At 36.8% G+C, this 12543-nt stretch overlaps 1 protein-coding gene and 1 long non-coding RNA gene across 3 annotated transcripts; one reads left to right on the top strand and one right to left on the bottom strand.

Annotated features, from left to right (window-relative positions):
* Positions 1–1531: 1531 nt before the first annotated feature.
* LOC113319680 lies at positions 1532–2730 on the top strand. 2 transcript variants are annotated; one of them, XR_003345748.1, is made up of 3 exons: positions 1532–1680; positions 2153–2236; positions 2501–2730. It is a non-coding gene; the product is annotated as an uncharacterized LOC113319680 (long non-coding RNA). The 2 variants fall into 2 exon arrangements; XR_003345747.1 differs by having other exon boundaries at positions 2153–2730.
* Positions 2731–4861: 2131 nt separating this feature from the next.
* LOC113318988 (anaphase-promoting complex subunit 7-like) lies at positions 4862–10616 on the bottom strand. The gene is made up of 18 exons (XM_026567293.1): positions 10474–10616; positions 10273–10341; positions 10091–10141; positions 9509–9646; positions 9363–9425; positions 8838–8953; positions 8560–8644; positions 8120–8179; positions 7522–7567; positions 7226–7299; positions 7040–7090; positions 6764–6964; positions 6632–6676; positions 6367–6460; positions 6092–6237; positions 5589–5818; positions 5389–5449; positions 4862–5299 (listed from the first exon to the last, which is right to left on the bottom strand). The coding sequence occupies exons 1-18, from the start codon at positions 10540–10542 to the stop codon at positions 5213–5215; spliced, it is 1686 nt and encodes a 561-aa protein (XP_026423078.1). The 5' UTR covers positions 10543–10616; the 3' UTR covers positions 4862–5212.
* Positions 10617–12543: the final 1927 nt, after the last annotated feature.

Here is a 12543-nt window from a genome sequence, read left to right as displayed (position 1 = left end):
AGTCTATCTTCATAACCACGGTCATGAAGCCTTCTTGAGGGTCTTTCTAAGGCAACTTCATCTAGCCTTTGGTCTTTTAAGAAGAATAACATTTTGGACTGCCATCGTTTAAAGTCTTTGCCACTAAACTTTGGGGGTTTGTCTACAGTACTCTTTCCCATGTTGTTACAAAATATAGTAAAGAGGATATTGCCTTTAGATTGTTGGAAAATTACTAATAATGTAACTGAGAAAAGATACTTAGCTCAAACCGATGTTGCTGGAGATGCACAGAAAATGTAGAGGCACGTATACGATACGCTGTCCTAAAGGCAATATCGCCTGCCACTCCTCTGAGATGCTACAGCAGTTGGCGACTCACCTCCAGGATACAACTACAGTTAGTACCCCTCAATGTAGCATACAATGAGGGTACCCTTAGAGCTTGGCAGAACTTAAAACAGTAGAAGAGATGTTTACAGAAAAACAGAGGGAGAGTAGAAGAGATGTTTCTCTGTGGTGTGTGTTTTCTGAGCTTACAACTACTCTCTTATATAGTGTTTGTGTAGTTACAAACAAGAAAGAAAACCCATGCTTATGACAGAAATACTGGTAATGTTGGGTTAAAGATAGTGCAAGAAAAGATGTTTTGTCAGGCATGGAGCAGTGTGTTGCTGCAAGCCAAATACGTACAGACAAGGGATCCAGGACAAAACACGTACAGACAGAGAAGCCAAGACAAGCACGTTCAGACAAAGAAGCCAAGACAAGCACGTTCAGACAAAGAAGTCAGGACAAAACACGTACAGACAAAGAAAAGATTCTTCTACTTGTGTGGAAAACACGTACCAAAAATTTCAGCAAAAAGATAGGATCTAATGAACCCACACCCACACCCACACCCGAACCCAAAAAGATAGGATCTACTTGTGTGGCTTCTTTGTCTAATGACCCAAGGGCCATGCCCTTATAGCCAATTCTATGGTATTTAAGTCTAAAACTCTTTAGATTTTAGTCGATGTGGGACTATTGTTTTATCTATTCAAATGAAAAAACAATTAATGGGCAATAGGTTTAGGGATCAAAACATAGTCCATGGAAAAATTGGTATTTTTAAAGCGTTTTTTCTAACAGTATTTGTATTGAATTTAGTTTTAATTTTTTTTAATTGTAGAATCTAAAAGCAAGTCAGAAAAAAGAGGCTGCAAAAGAGTGTAATTGCACATTAGGAGAAGTAGAGAATGTGTTGGGGAGATTCAGGTGGATTAAGGAAACACGAAAGAAGATGGATAAGTTGAAGGCAGAAGGGAAACCAATGCCACAGAACATGATCGAGGTACATTTTCTTATATCTCTATATCTCTTTGCATTTTTGTGAGTTTTGGAATGAGACTTACTGGAGGTGGTTTCCAAATTTTACCAAGTGGTCTGATGGTTCTCATGCTTCCTCCCTTAGGTGAGGTCGGGGTTCCAACCCTTGTAATAGTCTAAAAATCTTAAATGAATGAATTTAGGAGTAGTCCAGGAACCACTATTCTATGTAATCAGAAAAAACAAATGAATGGATTTAGGAGTAGTCTAGGAACCACTATTCTATGTAATCAAAAAAAACAAAAACCATCAAGATGGCAACTAGTTTTGTAGATTTCGACGGATTTTGAATATGATCTTGGTTAATTGGAACAATTCTGGCTAGAGAAGGTAATATAAAAAATAATTTTCTCTCTTATGATTAGTGATTGTGCTTTGTACTTACCCATTTCCTTATTGAGAGATATAGATTAGTATTCTGGCATAATTGGGCTCAAATTTCATTTTTTTTCTTTCACTAACTCAATTTTTATACTGATCACTCTATCCTTGTTCGGATATGTTGAATTAAAGATGGATCTCTTCATGGAAATCTATAATGAACTTTAGTTGTTATTAAAATCTCGGATTAGGCCGTCATGCTTCCTTTTCTTGCTAGACATTGTGGAGTAACAATTCTTGAATTCTACTAGTCAAGGTTTTTTAGGTGATACATCTCGAACGCCGATACGATTGTAATTCTGATTGTTTGCTAACTGCATGTCTGTTTATTAATATTGTGCTGCCTCAAAATCTGATGGGTTGATAATGCTAATTGCATCCTGTCTTTCATTTTAATGTATATCCTATTAACGTTTTGCAGATTCAAAAATTGATGGGCTCAACTGCGACGGATTTTGCTAGGTCTAATTAGGCAAAGAGGTGGTTCTTAAAGAAGATAGAGAAGGTTCATATTCTGCTCTCTTATGACATTTCAGCACTTGCTCACTAATTTATCATGCTACAAAGAGTAACCACCTGTATAACCATCGGGATGAACTTAAATTTTACTTGACAATTGACATACAGACATGGCACCAGCAGTTAGAGCATGATTCTTATACTTCGCTCGCGAGTTTTCTAAATATGTGGTCAAAATAGTTACCAATTTGTGCAGAGCTTGTAGTTTTACTCGATTCACTAACTCACCCATGTAATATTATTTGTGAAGGTGTTGTGCAAAGGATTAAAAAGAAAAACAGTTGCAGAACTAAAAGTTTTTTAGGATAAAGTTTTAGCAGTAATGGAGATACGACATCAAGTTGAATGCCAAGAAATCTCTGTGTGTTGTCAGTCTGTAACTGAGTCTATTTTGACACTTCAATGTCCATCAGCTTTGAGGAATATAAACTTGTTGCCTGACATATTATAGTGGACTTACATGCTCTGTGAGGCAAAAAATAAGGTTGCGATAACTGTTATAGCTATTTTAATGAATCTAACGAGTGTGCAATTTCTGAATTATTATTACAATTTGTTATCAAGCACACACACACAAACACTGAACCCTGAAGATAAACTCGTGAGTTCAGCTTGGCAACTTGCAGCACCTCACCGGTTTATGTGCTCCATCTTGGTAGAACTTCCTGTCATAAAGTAGCTGGTCACTATACGAAGATATCGGGATTTATTTCCATGTATAAAGATTATAGAAATTGGATCACTTTGTACGCACACCAAAGGTCTTGTTCTGGTTCAGCGACACTGTCCTCAGACTTCATTGTTGTAACTTGTAATCCTCTTTGGTGGGTGCACGTGGGGTTCTTCTTTCACTGGGTCTCTATCATTTTTTAGGTTTTTCTGTTGAAACTTGAGAGAATACTACGTAAATATCTTTGAAGGTATATATGAAAATGTCACAGATTCATTGTGTTACAAATATACATAAAAACAACCAATCAGATGTATTATTTCACATTCTGTAAAATCAGATATTTGGACTCTTTAGTTGTACCGAAATATCCTATTTTTTGTTTGCGGCAAAACAAATTTCCCCGGATGGGAGTCCTTAAAATTTTGTTTACCTGGGAGTCTTTAGAAGGATACAATTACCGGAGATGCTAATCAAAACAAAATTCTGTTTATATTCTATATCAACAAGATTTATTTTGTCTCGACGTTTTATTCAAACACCATTAGAGATGCTCTTAAACAACACCAACCTTAAATCTTAAGTTTGATGAACAAACGGATTGAGTTTGCTGATCAATGGATCAACTCGTCTTCCGATTCTCCTCAATATCTGTATCCGATCATCAGCACCACAACCATGAACGATCCAAGAAAAGGCACCCCAAGGTCCACAGCCACAATCACCGGCAAGATCCTTGGAACAAACTCGATGATGTACTGGTGGAATCAGTATTAACGCAGCTTCCAACTGTAGATATTTGTCGCTGTCGTTTCGTGTGCAAGAGATGGAGACGAGTCATACTTGATTCTATAACCATGAAATTCACCTCCATGCAATCTTTTTGTCGAACTCCTTGGTTTTTCGTGAAGTTACATAGTGCACAATCGAGATCTTCCTCCTTTATGTTTTATGACACTGAAGTTTCGAATTGGCGACGGCAACCAATACCCATCGATGATCATACGGCATTATTAAAATCAAAACTAACTCCAGTTGCAGCCTCTGGTGAATTCATGTGCTTTAGTTATTGTGCTGACGATAATCATTCACTTATCGTTATGAATCCTTTAACTGGTTTCTCACGTTGTATACTGGTGCTGGATACTTCTTGTGGCATCCAGATTGGAGGAATTACATTGCATAAAACAGTAACACCAACAAGTCACCAACACCAAGTTACAAGGTTTATGCACTCTTTAGGAACTTGACTAATCTGGTTCTCAAGGTCTTCTCATCTTGTAGCAAAGAAGATGGGTGGATAGAGCTGCCCTTGCAACCAGAGATCACAGATGGGTCTACGGACATTAAAGTCCAGAATCTGATTGGCCTGACAACTCCAGGTAACGCAGGAAATGGAAATATCTTACTAAACTACTTTGAGAGAATTAGCAACAGGTTAATCTGCTTGGATACCAAGAAAGGGACTTATTTGATGTCTGACAAATTAACATCCTCATTAAAATTGGATATGGTCAAGTGTAATGGAAGGATTTTTGTGGTGATCCTGCGCCAGAATGTAAATGGATCAAGAATAGAACTGGGGATTTTTGAGTTGGATATGGAAAAAATTGTGTTAAAACCCGACCCAATCATCTCCAGAGAATTCAAGTTTAAAAAGAAGACGGAGAATATCACCTGTACTGATCATGGGGACTGCGTAATGATTTGTTTGAAGAAGAGGTATGGAAGTATACACAAGGTTGTCATGTGGAACTACAAAGAGAACAAATGGAATTTTTTTCCCAAGTGCACTGATAGAAATGGCTGTGAAGTGTTTTTCACATCAGCTTACTCATTCATGCCTGATATCCAAGCCAAGGTGTAGTTTTACTTTTTAACAGCAATGCCTTTTCTTATATCTAATAGAGCAAATAAACGAACAGATTAATCACAGCCGAATGATTTCTGACAATGATATCTTAAATTGCGTTGTTACTCATTTACTTTTTTTAGTTGAGTGTTTGCTGAGTTATTGGTTGTACATGGATTGATAATCCCGTCATTTGTAGCCAGAAAATATTACATCACAGGGTTACTCCTCCGAAGTTCATGCAGGTGCCTCCCCAGTCCCCAGAAAGTGATTTGCTGGGAGATGACGAACCTTCGGTGTAGAAAAGGGTGCCTTGGCATAATCGAGCAGGCAATGACCTAACTACACTGAAATGGTCAAGATGACCATAGTGTAAAACAGCCTGACACATTAGCTACGAATTTTAGGGCTGGGCTGGCAGGACAGCTCTGTGTTTTGGATCATAAAAGCTCGGCCTCTTCTTGTTCTCCTTCAGCATCCTCAACTTCATTGTCTTCATCTTCTTCAGGTGCATCTGGATCTACTCCCTGCAGGCACAACTAATTTTCGTTAGCATCTTTGGATGAATTATGCTTTAGTGTATCTATATAGAGCAGCCAGGCAACTGAAAACAAACCTTCATTTGTTTCTCCAGTCTTTCTAATCCTTTCTTTGCAGTTTCATTCTGTGGATTAATCCTGCATTATTGAACAATCAAATATTCTTAGTAGGTCACCAGAGGTTTGGGCCGAAAAATTAAATAACCACGTCTGGCGTAGGAAACAAAATCAAGCTGCAAAGTTTTAACTTTAAGATTGACATGTAATCAGGGCATACCTCATAGCAGCCTGAAAATGTGACAAAGCCTCCTGCAGCATATTAGTTGCAGCAAATACTTGAGCCAACTTGATGTGGAGAGAGTCATCTGCCCAGTCTTTGAGGTATCTTTCCAGTAGAGTAACTGCCTCTCCATTTCGACCTTCGACAACATGGAGCTCAGCCAACGCTAATGCAGCTCCAAGGAAACCAGGCTCTAAACGGAGAGCCGATTCATAGAACTTTTTTGCCTGTAGACAAAGAATCCACAGGGTAAACTGAACCAATATCCATAGAATTTTCCAAATGAGAAATAAAATAGCAGATCAGAGAGCTAAGAGCTCTACTAACAAGATTTCCTACAATCATAAGAAACTACAACTATGCTATGCTGCTACTTAAAGGAAAAGCTAGGGCTGCCTTATTTAAGGTTATGACAGCTACGACTATTCATATCACCTAATATATACACTATGACAGAAGTCGGCTATCTAATACAATGCTAAATGGACCAATCAGCTTACCTTTTCCCTTCCGGTAGTAATGCTAGCATGAACATCTCCCACCAACTTAAGAGCCTTAGCCGACTGTGGCATGGCCTTCATAGCCTCCCTAGCAGAGTGTAAAGCCTCTTTGGTTTTAGCGAGTGATAAGTAAGACCGAACCAAACCTACAATCATCATGAGATGGAAACTTTGAGCTGGAAACTTTAATCGGATTTTCCAAGTTAGCAAATGCTACAATTAAAACTGCACATGTCGTATCATGTAATTCTGACTTTGTCCTAAAATGTAAAGACCTTGGTAAGAGCGGAGATCTGGCCTTAATTCTTGAGCTGCTCTGAAGGATGCCAAAGCATTATCTGGTCGACCAAGTGACAAAAATAGATTACCCTGCACGTAATTTACAAATTAGAAGTGAGATCGTAAGCAAACTATGTACGAGTAAAGAGTCTAAAGACATCACAAAAAATTCTTACTATTTTTGAAGTAAGATCTCATTAATACCTTCATTATATACGAGTAAAGACATCAACTATTTTTGAGGTAAAATCTCATTAATACCTTCATTATATGGCCGGCTATGTGCCTGTCATCAATACGGAGACACTGATTGCAAAAGAAAAAAAAAACTGAACTTGTAAGATATTCTTGTGAATGGCAAAATAATCAATAGTCTATTGAAATAGCACCAACCTTGTCGACATAGGCCATAGCTCTCCTCTCATCTTTCCTTTCCCACAAAACTGACAAAGCTACACAGACTTCTGGTCTTGTAGGGTCAATGCTCAACAAATCGTGCACCAACCTGTTCAGCTTGGAGCTATCGGAGCACGTCTTTAGAAGCATAGCATACTCATCCATGTAATCAATAACATAGGGATCATAAGATCGAGCCTGTGAAAGAATTTAAATATCAGACTGCAATAAATAAATTGACGAAGAATGGCCCTAAAATCTAAATCAACAAACCTTTTCAAAGTTCATCATGGCTTCATCGTTTTTCCCAATAATAGCTTCAACCTTCAAATGCAAATATAAATGTGTGGTCAGTTCGACAATCAGTATTTTCATGGTGCAACAAGGATCCGTTAGATGTATAAGATTACCATGGAATGAAGAAATATGTAGTACAATCACGAAAATATTAAAGCAAACCTTCGCAACTTCCAATAGTATGTGTACATTACTAGGAAACCGCTGTAAAATTTCTGCAAAGAGCTCTAGACCACCTGCCATTTAAGAAAGAAGAGATTGGCATCAGAAAGGGAATTAGGTAGCAACTCAAAATGCTGGTCTGCCATTATTTCGCCAATGTGCCATGTGAACCAAGAAAAGATACATCTGTCTACGAAAATTATAATCAAACAAATTCTATTAATTGGTGGAAAAAGAAGTCTGTGCACATATGCGATTTATCTAACATATCTAAACACACTCAAAAGTCCTTATACCTTTATAATCATTCGATGCAATGCAACACTGGGCCTCAACAAATCGCTGCACATAGACAACCACATTATCAGAAAGATATCAAGAGAATCACTACATCACCAGTCTAAACTTAAGTGTAATTTATTTCTCTCTTCTCATTTGCTTCCTTACATTTTCTCTTTCTTTTCCACACCCACAAGTTAACTGAAAGTTACTAAAAACAGGTTCATGAGCACCAGATGTGAATCTCCAATTTTGGGGCTTCAAACCCATATCAACAACTTATTTTCCTTTTCAAAAAAAAAATGAAGAAGAAAATGAACCAGGAGACAGCAATTAACTGCTAAAAGTTCCACAACTAGAAGAAACCCCAAATCCCGTTTGTACGTCCTCCTCTTACGAGATTTCAAGGTGGACGAAGATCAATTATATGGCATAGTATACTACAAGGACATTACTGAAGGAGCACAAGAATCTGTGTCTGCTAACCCAACAAACAACAAAGAAATTAGGCTGACTGATCTCCCAAACAATGAAGACACGTGTGACTACTTCTGCTGTGCAAGGCTAGCTGATGTATAATATTGCCATTAATGCAATACATTGATCATAGAATACCTGTAGCCACCTGCTAGAATCGAAATTATCAAAAGGAGGCCTCCCACTTCTACTTGGTGTCTGAAATATGGATCAACACAAAAAATACTCAGAGGATAGAATTCTACTTAGCTATATGCTGTGAGACTTCAAAAGCCAATCATTTCCAACAAGAAAGATATATTAAACCAAGATTTGCATAAATATAACTCTTTTGAACACTTAAGCTAAGTACAAAGTACTACTAGATTGAAAGTCAACACATAATAAACAAAAAGGAAGCAACATACAGATCAGTGGCTGAGATATTGATATACACTTAAGCATCATTGACAGGAATTATCAAATATATCAGTCAGCATAAATTTCAAAAGCTCTTTGCACATGGAGATGAGATCAATACACTATAGTGAAATACTTGCAGAAGAATTGCTAAGGCACAAATGGTATCTCTATAAAACCTGAGGAAATAGTGTAAGAATATCCTTGGCTGCAACTCCTAATTCGGCCAAAGCTGTGATGGCTTCCAAGATATACGGGCAATGCCTGCCACAAAGGCCAAAATTGAAAACACAAGCAAATAATACCAGAAGTGCAGCAATAACCAACATAAAAGTGTAGCCATCTAGTTCCTATCAAAATTGAAAAAGAGGGGGGGAATAGAGAGAGACAGAGAGAGAGAAAAGGAAAGACTGAGAATTGAAAAGCAAAATCATGAGGAAAATAAAATTTGACATACCTCAAACATTCTTTATAGCAAGAAATAGCAGCACGACTATGTCTAGAGTACCGATACAGCTTTGCCAAAGTTAAATTCATCCGCAAGGTTCTTGCTTTGCTTGGAATACCCTCCATCTGTCAATGAAGGATTAAATTCCAATCATTTTGAATCAAGAACATGAGTAGCAAACCAGTTCATAAGTTACAAGCTATAATACTGAATAAACAATTATTGCCACTTAAAAGGGACCAAGTTGATAGGCATCTGGCCTCTTCCCAGGTAAGAGCGGAAAGTACATAAGAGGTGACATCTGATGTAAGCTATTACCCGAAGTACGACCTGATGCAATGGATTAACAGCTTTTTCTCGTTTTATATTTATATTATGAGATTTATCCATGACAATGAAAAGCCATATTGCAGTATGCATAAATACAGCGACGCATACTTACGAAAGACTAGTGGGTATTTAATGACAATAATCACACTGCCAATGCAAATGTGAAACCCAGAAGAAATGAACAAAAAATGGTTGAGAAGAAACCTCCACAAGAGCAGCACGATTATCATTTAGTGCAGAATGGCAAAGAGTAATTTTGAATTTCACCTGTCAAGATACATGGTAAAGTGATTAAACAACAGTGCTGATGGCTAACAACAAAATAATGGAGGGAATGAGAGCAAGTTTACCTCATTCTCATTAATTGCTGATACGTTCACGGAATTTGGGGAGGAAGACCTGTTTGAAGTGGATAACGAACCTCTAGAACTTGTCATGGTTTGCTTGGGAATAATCTTACAAAGATTCAAGGCTTGCTTGTACATATACTGCCAGAAGTACAAAACTGAGAAACTGGAAATATGATAATATGAGTAGACGATATCCACGTCAAGTAATTTAGACACTAGTGCCCAACAATAACAACTGAAGGATTATGAAAACACAAAGAAACTACTAATAGTTAGATAAAGAGCAAGAGGATTGTGAGTACTTCATTTACACAAACCTATCATTTAACACCACCTACTTGCCTAAGAGCCTAAGATCCTAAACACATGGGAGTATGCGTCTAAGTTCAAAATAGGTTCCATTTTAAAAATATACATCCTATTGGAACCATTCACCACTCCCATTATCACCATTAACAACAAGACTAGTAGCTCATTAAAGAAAAACATCCAAAGAACAAACCCCATTTCTCGATTCAGAATATCTACTTTGAGAACAATAAAAATTATGACGGTTTCTCAACTAAAATTCATTAAACTTACTATTGCTCTCTTGTGTTCTTTCTCACCGTATAATGAATCACCAAGAAGTACCTTCAATGCAATCACAAAAATCATCAAAACCCATAAAAATAAAAATAAAAAGATTGGTTTTTGGTAAATGAAAGTATCAAATTATTGTCCGCGGTAGGAAAAGAAAAAGAAAAAAATCTAAAAAAACTTACATAACTATCAGCTTTAAGATGGGAATTTGTTTCAGCATTTGTAGTTGATGATGACAAAAGAAAGCAACTCTGCACTCAAATTACAAAAAACCCATTAGAATTATGTAACTTACTAAAAAAATCAGTAAAGTATTTAAGGAATTTATGAGTAAGAATTTAATCTTTCAAAAAAAAAAAGAGTAAGAATTTAAGTATACTGACGAGCATCTGCGCAGAATCATAGAGGCCAAGATCAAGAAGAGAAGCAATCTGATCCCTTGGTACATCCATTCTGATTACGATCTGAATAGAATCTGATTATAGTCTGAGTATCTATTTAGAAATCAAAATTTGAAAACCCCAACTTTCCAGTATTTTAAGTTTTTAACCCCCTGAAATTTGATGTCAATTGTTCCTGTGAGATTTAGGCACGTACCTGAAACGGGCTGACCTAATTTTACTTCTCTCTAGCCTGATTTCAAATACCAGCCCGTAATCGGTGGTATCAGGCTGCTACTATTTGGTATGAAAAGTGTTTGGGGCTGCAAATGTTTCCTCGAGGGCTGCAAATTGATTAAAATGTTCACAATGTGGATAGGAGGCTTCTAAATACATAGTAAACGTCATAATTATCGTTCTTACGCAATTAAATCGAAATTTAACTAAATTTATTACTTTTTTTTCTTTTCCTCCCTAATTCACTACCAAGTGATGAAGGGGATGAACTCCATGAAGAACATGATGAATTGATAAATCAAAGAAGTTGAAATATCTCGATAAGCAGATAATCATCCAGTCATGACTTCTATTTGGTAAGAATCGAGAAACCCACTATTTTTTGTTGCTTTTGATTGCTTAAATAGATTAGATTTGATCAATTTAGAACTCAGTTTTCTGTTTTTGAACTACCTATAGCTAGGAATTGATGAACTCCTAGCTGTAAACAACATATTATGGTTGGGAATTTGTTAGAGCATCGCTCGATCAAACTCACAAATTTAGTTGATCAAAGCTATACCTTGATTTCTACTCTACTAAAGTCAGTCTCATACTTGTAATAGAGCATGGTAGGTGAGTATCAGAATTCACCAATTGACCTTGAAGATTGAAAAGTGAAGAACAACAGAGACATCTAAAAGAACTTCATCAACAAAAGTAAGTGAAGACTGACTATCTTATTTGGTCAGTTCGCGAACTGGTTGATTTTGAGATGCTCCTAGTCCTAGATACTTTTTGTAACTTGATTACATGAACTGACTTGGTCAGTTTGCGAGCTGGTTGATTTTGAGATGTTCTTGGACACTTTTGAATCCTCAAGTACACGAACTGATTTAGTCAGTACGTGAACTGGTTGGTTTTAAGAGGTTCCTGAATACTTTTTGTAGCTTGAGTACAACAAATGATTTGGAAAGTCAGCGAACTTACCAATACGAAAGGTTCCTGAACTCCGAGACGACAGGTTATTCAAAAACTGTTTCGGATAGTTCACGAACAGTTTTGGTCTTTGAGAGTTATTTAACTTCACTAATGCTTGAAGGTTCACAAACATCTTAACTATTTTTCTTGGGCTAACCACTTGGTGCACAGATCTTATTTTGACGAATATGCGGTTGCACATCCTTCTTTGTGATCCAGGGCAAACTTCTCACATGCTTACATGATCAATCTATATGAAGAAGTTAAGCTTGTTTGGTATCAAAGTAATCCACAAATATGGAAGCAAGTTCAAGAACTCATCTTTGTTTGTAAGCTACCTAGCCTTGTTCTTTTTTATAAATAGATGGCTTTCTGCATACTAGAATCTCAATCCTAACACCTTTGTATCCTAGTTGCGGCTATAGTCAGTCCTCTAAATACATAGGTTTCTTCGTGAAACTGTATTAGGTTACAACTTTTAAAGTCTTCACTGAGCGATTCTTGAAGCCCGATCAAAGTTTTTTTTTTTTTTTTTATACTAAAAGAAGTTTATTGATAAAGAGCAATCCTTACAAGATGTCATTCTTCACCATAGAGATTATATTTTCTGAGAAATTGTCTAAATATTGAAAACTAGTTGCTTCCTCTCTTGCTTTTTTTGCTAACTCATGAGCTACATTATTACCTAGTCTGTTTACAGACTTACATAACCAAACATTACTCTACTAAATTTATTATTTATAACTTGGAGAAGATTTTGATTGTACCAATGAACCTGTAGCTCTTCACCAGTTATTCATTTCACCACTGCTTCACAATCCAGCTCAAATATACCTCTCGTTATTCCCGATTCCTCTATTCAGTCCACAGCTAACT

This window comes from Papaver somniferum, chromosome 10, assembly GCF_003573695.1.
Source record: "Papaver somniferum cultivar HN1 chromosome 10, ASM357369v1, whole genome shotgun sequence".
In the NCBI taxonomy this organism is placed as follows: domain Eukaryota; kingdom Viridiplantae; phylum Streptophyta; class Magnoliopsida; order Ranunculales; family Papaveraceae; genus Papaver; species Papaver somniferum.
This window is presented reverse-complemented; position numbering and strand designations above follow the sequence as displayed.

What these genes read in the sequence shown, in the direction of transcription:
- LOC113318988 (XM_026567293.1), bottom strand. Translation starts at nt 10,542, where the DNA reads ATGGATGTACCAAGGGATCAGATTGCTTCTCTTCTTGATCTTGGCCTC. An exon ending in TAGCCGGCCATATAATGAAG is followed by an intron (nt 6,461 to 6,631) that starts GTATTAATGAGA and finishes AATTACGTGCAG; the next exon opens with GGTAATCTATTTTTGTCACT. An exon ending in CATTTTCAGGCTGCTATGAG is followed by an intron (nt 5,450 to 5,588) that starts GTATGCCCTGAT and finishes TCAATAATGCAG; the next exon opens with GATTAATCCACAGAATGAAA.